This window comes from Petaurus breviceps, unplaced genomic scaffold (assembly GCF_028583685.1).
Source record: "Petaurus breviceps papuanus isolate PSGF00001 unplaced genomic scaffold, PetGlider_PUasm1.0 90825, whole genome shotgun sequence".
NCBI lineage: Eukaryota > Metazoa > Chordata > Mammalia > Diprotodontia > Petauridae > Petaurus > Petaurus breviceps.
The window spans coordinates 1,293,700-1,309,153 of record NW_027187353.1 but is presented as its reverse complement, the minus strand read 5'-3'; the positions used below and the strand labels follow the sequence as shown (position 1 = coordinate 1,309,153).

The window sequence follows — 15,454 nt, the reverse complement described above, 5'->3', positions numbered from 1 at the left end:
CCTGGCATGCTTCTCAGGCCTGGATCTGTGGCTAGCCTGGGTCTTTGGCTTTTCCCCCTCCCCCAGGTGGCTCACGCAGGGTGCATCCCTCTGCTCCCCAAGCAGTACACTTCCAAACTAGGAGGGTAACCTCCCATGCTCACTAGGGAGCAGAGCAACCTGGATCCTCCTCTTTCCTCCCTTCCTTCTGGGATTTCCCAGGGGTCCTTGCAGGTGTTAAACATTGGGAGACATAAGAGTAGGGATTTTGCCTCTTGCTAACAACCTTCCCAGCCAGCACAAAAACCCATCAATCTTTTTAAAGAACTTCAATTCTATAAATACTAATGGAAAATGGATTTGGGGGTTCTTATAAAGACTGAAGATTTTCCTACATTTCAGGGGGAAATCTGGCTCAAATCAGGATGAACGTTTCATCAGGTCCAAAATTCTAGGGTAAAAAAATGTAGAAAGATGAAGCAATAAGGTCACACCACGAGTTGCTAGGGAGGTATAACTGGGCAAACCAGTTCAACTCCATAACAAACTCTCCTTTGGAATGCCTCACTGCCCTAGCTAGCCCAGCTTATACCTGATAAAGCCCAGGCTTCCAGCAAGCCCCCTCTCTCCTCCTAGGCATGGACTGCAGATCTAAGACCGAGAAGGTCATGAAAACGTTCTGCCTGGTTCACCTGCTGACTGGCTGTCCAGTGGTGGGCCCTCACCTCAGGAAGACTTGCCAAGCCTTCCCCCAACTGATGCCCTAGCGCCCCCTCCAGAGTTCCTCTTCAAGGTCCTATGGCATCATCCCCCCACCTACTGAGAGGCCTGCTTCATACCCTACCAAGAAAACTGAGGCCATTCACCTCCAGCCCACTCTTCTTCCCCTCCTCACATCTCTATCCCTTAATAAGATCACATTTCCTCCTTTATTCTAGTGGCAAATTATTTTACACATGTGTATGTATGTATATGTACATACATACATATAGACACACAAACGTGGTGAGTGTGTGTTTCTCATCTTCAATCTCCCCCATCTTCTAGTTCCTTCTTTCTGCCTACAAAATATATCCAAACTAGAACCTGCCATCTTTATCTCTCCCCCCGCTTTGCAGCTAAATTCCTTAAAACTATGTGAAGGCTTTGCAGGATTGTACTTGTCTGATACAAAGGAGGACTTTTCTTTAACTTTTTGGGGGGAAGGAAAGAAGTTAAGAGCAATAGCAATAGCAATACCAACAGAAGAAAGGAACAAAGAAAAAGAAAGGAAGCCAGGAGAACGTTCACGCATCACTAAAAAATAAATGAGAGTCGATGAAAAACCATCTAGTAAGGGCAAAGTCCTGAGGATGCATATAGAAAAGCAGGATGTCCAAAGGGCCTGCTGCCCCATCCCACAAAGCCCAACCTGCCCATAAGTTGGGGGAAAAAGTTTCAGAGGCAGGGCCAGTGTTTGTTTTTCTTTGTATATTAACTGGACGAAAAGTTGTCTCCAAAAACCATCTCCCAACAGGGCCTCCACTTCTCTTTTCACTCTCTTCTAAACCCTCTACAGCCCAGCTTCCAACCTCCATCAAATGAAAGCAATTTCACATGTCACGAAGGATCTCTTCATTTTCAATGGCCTCTTGGTCAGCCCTTAGCTGACCTCCCTGCTACACAGCTTCCCACCCTCTGCCTCCTGGAACCACCCTTTTCTCTGGATCTTTGTGGCACTGCTATGTTCAGGTGTCCTCATACCTGTCTAACCATTCCTCAGGCCCCTGGCTGCCTCATCACCCACCCCACATCCCACCCACTGAATGGAAGTTGCCCAAGGCTGTCCTGGACGCTTTCCTCAATGCACCCTCACTGGGTGACTTCATCAGTTCCCAAGGGCCAATTATCTCCTGCAGATGACTTCTCAATCTCTATCCAATCACCTCACAAGCTGCTACTAATATATTCTGAACTGGATGTCAAATCTGACACTTCCCAAACAGAACTCACCCTTCCCTCTCCTGAATTTCCAATTACCACTGAGGGAGCCATGATCACCAAGGGAGGCAAGGAAGCCTTGGGTCCTTGATCCCTCACTCTGACTGATCCAAGTTCAGTCTCCACCTAAGCAGTCCCCCCTTCCTTCTCTCCTCTCAGGCAGCCACCCAGACATGACCATCCTCCCTCTACTCCAGATGCCAGTGGCTCCCTACTTCCCACGCAAGGGTTGGCAAACTATAGCTGGAGGGCTAGATCCAGAGTGCTGGATTGTTTTTTTTTTGGAGGGGGGAAGGCAGGGCAATTGGGGTTAAGTGACTTGCCCAAGATCACACGGCTAGTAAGTATTAAGTGTTCGAGGCCAGATTTTTAACACAGGTCCTCCTGACTCCAGGGCTGGTGCTCTATTCCCTGAGCTACCTAGCCCCCCCATCTACATTTCCAAAAGGCCACAGGAGGCACAAAAGTGGAATGGTGCCCAGGATGGGCCGCATGTGGCCCAAGAGTCCTGGGGTGACAAACGCTGCCCCCTCAAGGATTAAACATGAGATCCTCTGCCCCTCCCTGCTCACAGTCCAGGACTCCAGTCATACTGGCCTACTGGCTCAGTGTCTCTGATGGCAGTCTACTGTTCTCCTTCCTCTGCTCCCTTCCCTTAGAAGCCCTGGCTGCCCCTAATGCCCAGCCTAAGAGCCACGTTCTGCACAGGGGCCTTTCCGTGCCTGCTGCCCTGGCTTGGTCCCCAGTCCCACAGCTGTCAAGCTCCTAAGGGCAGAGGTTCACTTTTCTCTCTGCATGCCAAGGACTTGACAAAGCCTGAGGCCATTTTTGTTGTGATTTAGTCCTTCATGTGCGGTTTGCCATTTGCTTCTCCAGCTCATTTTACAAATGAAGAAATTGGCGGCTAGGTGGCACAGTGAGTAGAGCACTGGCCCTGAAGTCAGGAGGACCTGAGTTCAAATCCAGCCTCAGACACTTGACACTTACTAGCTGTGTGACCTTGGGCAAGTCACTTAACCCCAATTGCCCTCCAAAAAGAAAAAACACACACACAAATGAAGAAACTGAGATGGGTGACCTGGGTCACACTAGTACTAGGGCCTTCTGAACTCAAGAACAGGAGGTCTTCTCTCCAATGCCCCACTTGATGCACAGTAAATGATTAATGTTGGTGAATGACTGAACCTGAAAACTGGATCTGTATTCTGCTGTAGGGCCTTGGTCTGCTCTATTCCTCTACCTAAGGAATCTTAGAAGATCATTGTCCAGAAACCAAGAGCCTGCCTACCCCCCGCCCCCAGTCCCAATCTTCTTACCATTTCCCCTTCAATAGCATTGATGACAACGGGCAGGTAGGACTCCACTATCTCCTTGCACATATTTGCCCATTCCTGCTGAGGAAGCATATCACATTCCTTCTCCAAGTAACCCTCAATTTCAGCCTAGGAAGAGAAGTCACAAGCAAACCATTAAGGCCTGAGACGGCTCCCACCCCATCTGTTCAAAGGAGAAAAAATTCTAGTGGGGGATTCCTTCAGCTGTGGGCAGACAGGAGATGAACTCCAGTGTTCCCCAGAGAATTTAAAGCCCTTAGGGAAGCAAACCCAGAGACAGCTGATTAAAAGTCACTATCAGGCCTCATCAGGACTGGGTGGGTGGGAAAAAGAAGAACTCCCAGTAAGGCCTGTCCCTCAGGCTGGACCCTAACCCTGCCTCCCAGTCTTCAACCTCCCGTCCCTCATCTCATGAGCACAAACACCATCAAGCAGAAGTATGTCAACGGGGAATCAATGTCAGCATGATGAATCCTCTCAAATATTAATTCTCAGTTTCCTTTAGCTGCTGGGGGGGGGGGGAATTTCAAGCAGAGTCACTCTGGGAGGATGGGAGAAAGGGGGGAATCTATTCAGTAAGATGCTTTCATTGCCCTGGTAAAGTTATTTAAGGAACCCATGAGACCTTACTTAGCTCTCACCCCCATTTCTCCACATCATGACCCCTGCCCAGGACAGCAGCAGCCTGCTTACCTCGGTGCCATTTTCTTTCAAAAAGTCCTCAACTATTATAACCACCTTCTTACACGCTTCACAGGGGATAGATTTCTGAAAGAGAAAGCAGAGATCAATTCTGGTGAAGGGCTTAAAATGCAAAAGTGAATGGTGGAAATGTACAGGTTGCTGTCTAAGCTCTCTTTGAGCTGTCTCTCCCTACAAACACACCCACATCTCTGTTCCACATGTTTCTGAGTATCTGTTTTCCACAATTATCTAAAGTGAAGACCAGATGACAGAAGATCCCTCAACCAGATGGCACCACAGCCACACTAGTTATAAACACTGCATCTATCTCCTAGACCTGTTTTGTCATCTGTAAAATGAGAACTGGCAAGATCTAGCAGCTGGCTGAACATGCAGGGCATAGAACAGAGGCTAATGCTGAGGTGATGAACCTGGGAATGACAGAAAGAAGTTTAGACGTGTTGAGCGGGAGGTGTCTCTGGGTCATTTGGTTTGAAGTGTCCAATAGACAGGGGGTGATGGGAGAAGCACAGGGGAGAGGCTAGAGATGGAGAGATTCATCTATGAGTCACCTGCCCAGTGAATCCCTAATGGTGTATAGAGATAAGAGGCACCTAACAAGCCCCAGCACTGAGGACAGGGCCTGAGGTACACAGCAGGTGCTTAATGTTTACTGACTGGGACCTTTTCGCTCTTTTTGTTACATTCAATTTTTAAGGGACTTTTGAAGAGTGAGCCATGATATTTCTGTGAAACTGTCTTGAAAAGCAATTGGATGAGTTCTGCTTGGACCCACAGAGCAGAGTTAGAACAGGTGGTTAGAAAAGGAAGATACGCAAATTTGGGTGCGGCAATGAAAACCTTCCTAAAACTAGAGCTAGCCCAAAGCAGAACTGGCGGTCCAGGCCTTGCCTGGAGGCCTTCAAGCTAAGGAGGCTCAAGAACTCATTGGTTTGGTGGAGGATGGACTGTTCACAAAGAAGGGAACTAGATTGGTGCCCAGGGAAAACACCCAGATGCCTTGAACTGGATGATGAGCGAGCATGGAGCAGACAGACAGGCAGAACAACTAAGAGCTATGTCTAAAGTGCACGAAAATCCAGAGATTATCCAGGGAGGAAAGAGCAGTCTACAGGGCCAAGACCGGAGGGCAGCTTCAACTGAGCCAGGTTTCAAAGGGCTAAAGAGTGGAACAAAGTGGAAGCTGACAGACAGCTTTTCCCAGAAATCTGGATGAGAAAAGGATATAAGATATTATCTTGAGGAGACTACGAAATGCTTGAAGGCACTGAATGAGAATGGGGGAGTGGGAAAGCATGAGAGGAATGAGAGGACATCCAGAGAAATCAGAGGATGGGAGCAAGAGAGCACATCAGGGGCTAGTCTTTGCAGAGAGATAAAGTTCTCCGACTAGGGGACAGTTACTGTGGAAAAGGTTTGGAAGACTTTCTTCAGACTCAATTAGGAAGGACTAAAAGACTGTCTTGTGGTGCCCAGTTGGCACAGCTTTGCTATTTCCTCCAGTTCTATCTATCAGGCAGCAAAAAAAAGGGATGGGGGGGGCGCAAACGGTGGGAGTATCACAAGGCTAGGGATTGGCAAGGGATGACAGAGTGACAGACAAGGGCAGGGGGGATCGAGAGTAGAGAAGAAGACAGAGCTGAATTGGCTAAGTGGCTGTAAAGGGAAAAAACAAAAAGAGGTCAGAGCAGGTTCAAGAAGGGACTGAAAGTTCATGGACTATAGTCAAGACGATGGCAAAGCACAGATTTACAAGGGATAAGGCATAAGGAGAAAGTCATGATCAGACAGAGGCGTGCCAGGGCATGTGTGATCATCCCTGTGCATGGCTGAAGCGGAATGAAGGAGGTCATGAGACTAAGGGACTGGGAAGCTGAGGAGTCTGATGATATGCCTCAGACCAGGGCTAGGGAACCTGAGGCCTCCAGGCCACATATGGCCTTCTAGGTCAAGGGCAGCCCTTTGACTGAATCCAGACTTCACAGAAGAAATTCCCTTCATAAAAGGGACCTAGGGCCTAGGGCCTAGAACATAAAGGTAGGAGGAATTCAGGAGGAAAATTCTGAGGAAAGTTCTTAGTATCTTGAGAAAAGAGGGAAACAAAGTGACCTGAGAGCCAGAAAACCACAGCCACCATGATCTGGATTAGATGGATGGAAAATCTTAATCAAATGAAGTTGTCTAACACACTGGACTTTTTGTCTGGGAATTCTAATTTGCAAGGCACTATTTGATGGACCCATGCCATGAAGTTACCCAGGGTCCCTGAAGGTGGGTAAGATGGACCAGCCTGCAGGCTCAGCATCTGACCACGGTCCTGTAGAAATGAGGCTACAGCAACTGTTCCTTGGTGCCCAAAAGCAAACAAAAGGCCACAGCCAATGAAGACTCAGAAAGCTTCCTCCTGTGGGCTAAGTCAGGGGAAGTCAAGACCAAAAGGAAATTTCCTAGACAAAGCCATCCAGGGTAGATTTCTTTCTGCAGAAGTTATTTTCTTAAAATTGGGGAAATTAGGATTCTGTGCCCAGAAAATAGAGAAGGCAGAGTGGCACAAAGAACTGGTTTTAATGACCCTTTCTTGTCTCCTTTCACAGAATTTTCCTTCTACCTCAGATGATAGTTTTTGTTAATGAAAAGAATGCCTGCCTAGGTTAGACCATACTTAAAAGTGTGGGACCCTCTGTCCTCAAGAGAATCTCGGTAGGAGCAAAGTTTGGCTCTGGGCCCAAAAACAGTAAGAGAAGGGAGCTGATGGGGTGAAAGCCCATCCACTCCACGGGTGTGCCAGCTGGGTTTCTATAACTATGTGATGTTGGACGAGTCCTCCCCACAGCACCTCAGCTTCATCATTTCTAAAATGAGTCAGAGACCTCTAAAGTCCCCCAACTCTATATCTATGCAATCTCTGAACAAAGGCATATTAGCAGGCTGACCCACCCACCCACAGATCCTGAAGGCCACATTCCTTGGATCACACAAAAGTGCAAAGAAGCAACACTATTAAGTCCAAGACCAAAAGCAAATTAAAAATTAAATCTGAAAACGATTATTTCTAAAATTAGCTTTATTACTGCATAGAAAGCATTGGTGTAATCCTGGCGACCCTATCTGTACTGATGATTTACCAAGGTATGGGTAAATCAAGAGCATAAACCTATTTTGTACCAGCAAAGAGTCCGTGAAGCTTAGACATGTCTACTGAGTCCATGAAGTTTGCAGCGATCTCACTGAGTTTCTGCAAACAGAATATTTCCCATAGTAATTGAGAAAATTCCACATTGATATGATTTGACAGTTATCAAATAAATGACAACTCCTGGTCAATACAGAAGGGCCTCCTTCCTCCCCCTGCCCCCCCCCCAAGACCAGAGACACAATTTAAGCCTGGAAGCTACTGGATTATCCTTGGATCTACATCTGTATAACATAAGTAATCAGATTGCTCCAGAAAGCATTTGGAGAATTCTGAAATAGTGAGGACTGAGCAAACACTCACCACAGTGGGCTTGCTCCAAACAGCCTGCCGGCAGTGCTGGACAGCCCCACACTCAGATGCTGTCTTCAAATCCCGACACCAGACCTCAGGACCCTTCGCACATTCTTCCTTTTTAAACACAGGGCCAGCCAGAGCTGAAAAAGATAAATACAAGACTGTTTAATCACCAGAGTTCAGGGGATTGATTCCCAGCACTTCCTTGGTAGAAGCAGCCCAGGACTGACAGTGACTTGCTTAGGCCATTATCAAAATGCTTAACTAACTAGTTTCATCTTTTAGTATCCCTGTTCTGCAAATGATACAGCCCCTGGGCTATCCTAGGCATTGGGTGCTAACCAATGCTTGCTTGGTTTGAAGTCCTGAAAGGTAGGGTATAAGAGACAGATGGCTGAACTTGCAGGAGGATTTGGGTTCAAGTCCCGCCTCAGATATCTGTTCAACTCCCCGACCCTGGGCAAGTCCCTTCAACACTCTGTGTCATGTTCTTCATCTATAGAATGAGTGCTAGATTCAAGAACCTTGAAAGAACTTTCCTGACCTGACAAGGATGATCTTGTTATAAGAAATCTCATGAAAAGCCTGTCCTAAGGCATTCTGATAGTGATTTCTTTCCCTACTCTAAAACATAGTAACAGTCATCAAAGTATCAAATCCAGAAGCCAGAGGGTTCAAAAGTATCTAAGTGATAATGCCAACTTCCTTTGCACGAGAGCAAACAAGCCTAGTTTTGAAAATGAGGAAAAGGGAAGTCCCAACTAACAGGTTGGAGGCTAGACCTCCCCTGGCAGCCATGCTGATGCCCGCCCGCCCCACACAGGGGTCAGAGGAAGAGGCACCTGAAACCCTCTCCCCGCTGGTAATTCAATCCTTCCTGGCCTCAGCAACCTGCAGACCAGGAACACATCCAGATGCTCAAATATGAAAAACTGGAGACAGGCTGCATTTTACATGGCTTGTCTACAATCTATTGTCCAAAAACGAATGGATGAATGAATGGATGAACTGACAAGTAAATTCTTCTAAACACTAAAGATCCCCAGTGTCCAGAGGCTGGTAAAGGGATTAAATTTAATAAATTTAAAAGGTGAAATAGAAGTTTTAAACACAAAGAGTCCAGGCCCATAAAAATTATGCTTTGAAGATTTGTCAGAAGCCATTCTTGTTAACCATAAGAGCCAAAGCCACTGTCAATTTTTATTTTTTTTTTCCTTAAAGGCATAAGCATGCTTTGAACTTGGGTTTCTGTGACCTGGTCTTAATTTTACGTAAGCCTGGGACTAAATTTTTCACTCATTTATGGTTTAAAGAGTTCCATGATACCCAATTTTTATACTGATGTGGTTATGGACAGCATTTACGACAGCTAGGTGGCACAGTGGACAGAGTGCTGGGCCTGGAGTCAGGAAGACCTGAGCTCAAATCCATCTTCAGATACTGACTGGCTCTGCTGGCCTCAGCTTCCTCATCTGTAAAATGAGCTGGAGGAGGTAATAACAAACTACTCCAGTATCTCTGCTAAGAAGATCCCAAATGGGCTAGAACTAAACAACAACCCTAGCATTAAGGGGTCAGACTTGAGCTGGTACTTAAGGAAGCCAGGAGTCAGAGAGGAAGCACAGAATTCCAGGCACAGCAGAGAGCCAGTGAAAATGTACAGGAGTCCAGGAACGGAGTGTCTTGTGTGAGGAACAGCAGAGGCCAAGGTCACTGAATCAGAGTTGGCTGGGGAGAGCAAAATGGAAATGCAGGAGGGGAACAGGTTATGAAGAGCTCTGAATGTCAAACCGGCTCACATCTCTCTATGAAATGATATACAGGAACCAGTTTCCTTTTTCCCTCCCAACCCCCAGCTTAAGTCTTCTCAAAGAAAACAATAAGTCACAAGTGCCAGTTCATAGACTACTTAGCCAAACAATCACGGCTATTTTGTGAGGATGATGTAAGACTAGATCACTAAGGACTGGAGACATCAAATGAATTTTCAGATTGTTTCTATTACTCATTTAATGTCTCCTCAGATCATAGCCTGCTGCATACAGCACCCCCTTCCTGAGCTTCTGATTACTTTGGCTCAGAGCGTCTCTGACTGTTGAGGGAGAGGAGCAAAGGAAAAGAAAGGAACACAGACCCCCATTTAGGAACAGGGTATATCCCAAATGGTTTCTTTATACATCGCAGCTCCACATTTGGAATACACTCTCATAGAAACATTACAAAATGATAGGTAGGTTCCCATGTTTAAACTCAATGAGGTTCCTGTCTGCTACTATAAAACTAGTCCCAGCTCAGAATGAAAATCTATGCGAGGGAGGGATATGCAGTGGGCCATATACGTGGACCAAGAGATACATGCAAGAGAACTAGAAGCCCTACTCCACCTTGAGAGAGAGAGAGAGAAAATGAGACTGAATCTGGAGTGTTGGGCTGCTTTGGGCTTTAGGTTTTAAGGGCTGCTGAGGCAGGAGGTGTGAGCAAGGGCAACAGGCAATGCCCCAGAAAATGCCTGTCTATATGCCTCTTTACTCACTCCCCCGATGTAGCTTATTTCTATCCTCTAGATGGATGTGGTCAAGAAGTGGATGAGGTCACCATAAGATCTTTAAGGCAGACATCCCTTATACAGTGGCCTAGCTTTTGCAAGGAGGACTTGGAAGTTCTCCCAAGTCAAAGTACTCAACTGAGTTCTATCTGTACAGAGAAAACCATCCCAGCACTGAATTCTGGGGACAAACGAGACTGTCTATAGGAGAGAAAGAAAGAAGCTCCTTAAGGACTAGAAGATTATAGAACAGAAGTATGGAAGGCTCTCCACCAAATGGGGAGGGGGAGGGAGGAAGTGCTAACTGAGCCGCCATTGATTTCCTCCAATCCCTTCAGAGTGTCTCCTCTCTTCTCATCTGTACTGCTCAGCACCACAGATACCATAACACGTTAATGGTTCCCTGAAGTCATCCATAAATGAGCAAATGCAATGCAGTCAATAGAATACATGTACAGAATAACGGTTTGTAACGCAATCTCTCACAAGCTCATATGACTTAAAAAAAGATTCCTCAACATCTAATATCTTGATTATTACAATTACCTACAAGTGGGTTTGCCTGCCTCAAATCTCTCCCCACTCCAATACATCCTCCATTCAGCCACCAATGATTTTACAGGTCCGGATCATGTCATCACTCGCCTACTCAAAAAGCTCCAGTGGTTCACTGTTACCTCTGGGACCAAACAAAAAAATCCTCAAAACCCTTTGCATCCTAGGCCCCTTCTACCCTTTCCAGTCTCCCCAACCTGTACTCTTTCATCCAGTGACACTTGCCTCCTGGCCATTCCTTGTACAAGACACTGTCCCAGTCTGGAGTGCATTCCTCTCTGTCTCCTGGAGAAGCCTAGTCAATCCCTCTTAATTCTAGTGTCTTCACTCTTATTTCCAACATATTCTGTATATAGGTTATTTATTCAAAACTCTTGCTTTTCTTCATACCCCCTTATCCTGGGGCTTAACATAGTGGGTGCTTAATAAATGTTTACTGAGTAACTGACTTATTGGAAGGTGGAGTGAGAAGTGCAAGATGACATTGAGGTTGGGAAGGATGGTAGTGAGTTCAACAAAGAGGGGAATTCAGAAGGGGGGAAGCTAATATAATAAAATCTTTAGAGAATCCATGAATCCATCAATGCCTGCTCATCCCATGGCTCTCACCCCAGAATAAAAGGGGATAGGTAAGGGCTAGGTCACTGCCCTGGAGTCAAAGCCCACCACCTGATACTGCTGAGTGCCCAGATGGTGGGTAAGATATTTCAAAGGCATCAGCGCAAGAATAAGTTGATGAGGACCTAGCAGTGTCGAGGTATAAGGGGCAACATTAGGAAGGTAAAATCAACTGGCCAGTGGCAACAAATTGGCCATGGGAGGTGTGATGAGCTGAGGATGAAACCTAGGTTTTGATCCTGGGAGATGGAGAGAACTGTGGTCTCCTCAATGGAAGGGAGTTGGGCTGGAGGAGAAATACAATGAACTTAGTTGGGGAAACTTGCATTTAAGATGTCTTCTGGACATCCTTCTTGAGATGTCTACTAGGCAGCTGAAGATGCAAGCCTGGAAGTCAGCAGAGAGGTTAGGGTTGGATGGGTACATGTAAGACTCAACAGCAGAGAGATGGCCATTGAATCACCACGTGAAAGAGTGTAATAGTTTACCTCCAAGAAGATGCCAAATTTGGCATTTCTGCCTCTGTAACATCTTTTCTTGCATTTGTTTCCTCCTAGTACTAGTATAATTCTGCTTCTCAGATTGTGTTAAGAGATCAAACACTTAGTCAACGATGAAAGAGGACTTAGGAACCCTGGGTTCTAGTCCTGCCTCAGACACTTCCTGGGTGTGAGCAGGCAAGTCACCCCTTGTACAGGAAGTTTTTCCTGATCCTCCCTTCTGTCTCCCCCCTCAGAAATTATGTATTTTGCATATATGATAAACTTATTTGCATTAAAATATCCAGCTTAGGCACTATTTTTGCAAAAAATTATGATTCACCCTAAACTGCTGTTATCCTCCCTTATAAATTGCCTTATATATAACTATTTTATATTTATTTGTATTATTAACTTTGTATTTATGATATATGCATTTAATATGTATTTGTTATCTCTTTCATTATTGTGAGTTGATATTGTTTTAATCTTTGTACTTGGTATCCCTAGGACCTAGCATGGTGCCTGGTACATAGTAGGCTCTTAATACTTTTTGACTGATAAAAAAATATAATAAAATTAAATTAAATTAAAAAGCTTAGCTTCAAAAGATACTGAACTTTTTCCATTTCAAGAATTATTTTTAGGGAGCCAACCAACATCTTTTCATCTAGACTATGACCTGTTGATTTTCTACAAAAAGTCCCCAACACAATCTTATGCCACTATGTAAATTAATGCCCAGGCATTACCATACTTTAAAAAAAGCATACTATCCCAAAAGTGGACTCAGGAAAAGCCTCCATATCCAATATCTATCCCTAAAACCCCTTTCCTCAAAAAATACAATGTCACATTTTGAAAAAATTCACTTCATCAAAATATACTGAGCAAGTAATTAAAGTCTGAAAAAAAAAACCATCAACAGGTCATCCTCTTACCACCCTACCCCCCAAAATTCAGGTTACTGTATCTAAATTCATAGACACCCCAATGAATAAATATAGAAATCATTTATTTAAGCACAGTGACAACACGCCAGAGACATAAAAACAAAAACCAAGAGAGTCATTCCTAGGCCAGGAGAAGCCTAGGTCTCCTGGGCAAGAGAGGGGAGACAATATATAGGGAGAGGGGGAACCCTAGAGGGGTCAAGTTACCCAGAGGGTGAACAGAGCCTTAGAAGTGCAACAAGACACACCCTTTCTTGTATGTGCATAGGGAGCAACAATGTCCTTCACCAGCTCCCTCAATATGGTCAGGAAGGTCACAAATAGAGAGGGTCGTCCTGAATTGCAACTCAGTACAGTACACAACATGCAGCATAGTGACCAGAGACTCTGATTAGGACTGCTTTATTAAAAAATGTAGCATCTTGTATAAACTCAGGAAACCAGAGATCAAGCCTTTGGTCAGGGAGTTAGCGACAGCTGTTCATTTGGTTAAAGGGAGAGGTAGAGGAATGGGTTCCCCCTATTTACTCTTCACCCACATACACACAAGAGGGGGAGAATTCCAGTGCTATTCTGCATAATGAAGGCCTGACAAGGTGAAATGTGTTGCTTTAATGGAACTGTCATAATGCCACTAACTAAAAGCAAATTAAAACTTGGGGCTCGAAAATTATGCTGGAGGAATGCTTATGGCAAAGGTAGAGTTTCAATATCTTTGCCTAAATGAGCACCCCCAGGCATTACAATAATCCCATACACAGCAATCCAGGGGTTCTTAACCTGGGGTCAGGGAACTTAAAGTGGGCAGGGAAAGGCTTCTTGGGATTTGAGGAGGCAGAGATGAGGGAGACTTCCAGAGAGGGTAGCTGGGTGGGGGGTGGGAAGGAGAGGACAGCCCCTGAAAATTCTTGTAGTAGAGAGATGGTGAGTGGGGTCTTGTCTGAGGAAGCAAGAAAAGCAGTCACTGGGCTTCAGACTACTTGGAAGGGAGTGCAGTATGAGGACATTGGCAAGGGAGGGTGGGGCTAGGCTATAACGCGTTTTAAAAGATAATTTTCTATTTGATCCTGGCAGTAACAGGGAGCTACCAGAGTTGCTATCAGGTTAGTTAGGATGGATTAAGTGGGATGAGACCTGCAGAGGCTGGTGCCTAATGATGTCTTAAGGCAGTTGGAGATTTGAGGCTGGAGGTCTCTCTCTTAAGAGAGAGGTTAGGACTGGACAAACAGACCTGAGAGTCATCTGCATGGAATGATAATGGAAAACATGGCAGCTGATGATAGATAGAAGTAAAACAGTAGACAGAGAAGGTAAGAGGCCCAGGACAGAGCTGCATGAGGCGGATGAAGACCTGGCAAAGACAGGTCAGACAAGTAGAACCTGGAGAGATCAATGTTTTGAAAACCTAGAGAAGGCAGCAGGAAGGAGAAGAGGGTGATTATAAGACTGAAATCTGCATATGGTGATAATCCTTAAATATCCTATTTTGGCCAACGTCTGAATTAATCAAACAGACTGCTTAAAAAGGCCTTTTCCTATGTCAGCAACTCCAGAGACTAGATAAGGCTGGAAGTAGGCATCCTGACATCATAAATTCCAAACAGACCCTGCTTTGTCTTGCTCTCTGAGTGAGCTCAGAGAATACCTCTCCTTATGTCAACAAAGCCGATGAGGCTGACTTTACGGTTCTTAAGGATGAGACCCTCAACTCAAGGCATTAACTTGAGTAATGGGACATTTTCTTATCTTAATATTTTCTGGATCCATGTTATGGATTATTAATGGTAAAGAAAACATAGATATTCTGGATCATAATTTCAATTAACACTTTGTCAACTCTCTTGTTTTATTGTATTTACTGCTTATTCAATCAGGAAAATTCCTTTCTCATACAATGATTAAACCATTGTGGGGATCATAAATGTGTGTGGCACAGCCACTCTGAATTGGGATGATCCTAAAGTCTACTTAAGCTCTCTCATCCTTGTGTTTGTCAGTTAGGATGTAGCTCTCCTAACTCCTTGTACAAGTCCGCTAGCCTTAAGAGAAGAAGAAATAAATGCTGTAATAAGATATTACTATTTGTTGTAAACAAAGGGAGGGCTAAGAAACAAAGGGAGGGCTGAGAAAAAGCTACTATATTTGACAATTAAGAGATCGTTAGGTAACTGTAAACAATATAAAATACTTGGGAGTCTACCTGGGAAGACAAACTCAGGAACTATATGAACACAATTACAAAACACTTCACACAAATAAAGTCAGATGGATGTAAACAATTTAAAAATATCAATTGCTCCTGGGCAGTAAAAATTACAATTCTGCCTACATTAATTTACTTATTCAGTGTCACACCAGTTAAACTACCAAAAAACTATTTTATAGAGCTAGGAAAAATATCAATAAAATTCATCTGGAAGAACAAAAGGTCAAGAATGTCAAGGGAATTAATGAAAAAATGCAAAGGAAGGTAGCCTACCTATACAAGATCTCAAACTGTATTGTAAAGTAGTGATCATCAAAACTATCTGGTACGGGCTAAAAAATGAGTGGAGATCAGTGGAACAGATTAGGTAACAGTAGAAAATGACCATAGTAACGTAGTGCTTGACAAACCCAAAGACCTAAGCCTCTGGGATAAGAACCCACTATTTGCCAAAACTGATGGGAAAACTGGAAAATATGGCAAAAGCTAAGTAAAGAAAAGAAAGAAAAGAAAATAATCCATACCCCAATTGATATGAACAGACAGTTTTCAGGTGAAGAAATCAAAGGTATCTATAGTCATATGAAGAAATGTCCTACATCACTTGGAG

General features: G+C 44.6%; 1 protein-coding gene across 2 annotated transcripts in view; it reads right to left on the bottom strand.

Moving 5' to 3' along the window:
* Window positions 1-15,454, bottom strand: part of PSAP (prosaposin) — a 41,084-nt gene that overhangs the window by 12,304 nt on the left and 13,326 nt on the right. For both annotated transcript variants that reach the window (XM_069071096.1, XM_069071095.1), the window contains exons 2-4: window positions 7,495-7,628; window positions 3,987-4,061; window positions 3,276-3,401 (exon numbers count right to left, since the gene is read on the bottom strand). In XM_069071096.1, the coding sequence (XP_068927197.1) occupies window positions 3,276-3,401; window positions 3,987-4,061; window positions 7,495-7,628 (335 nt within the window). The remainder of the gene's footprint in view (window positions 1-3,275; window positions 3,402-3,986; window positions 4,062-7,494; window positions 7,629-15,454) is intronic.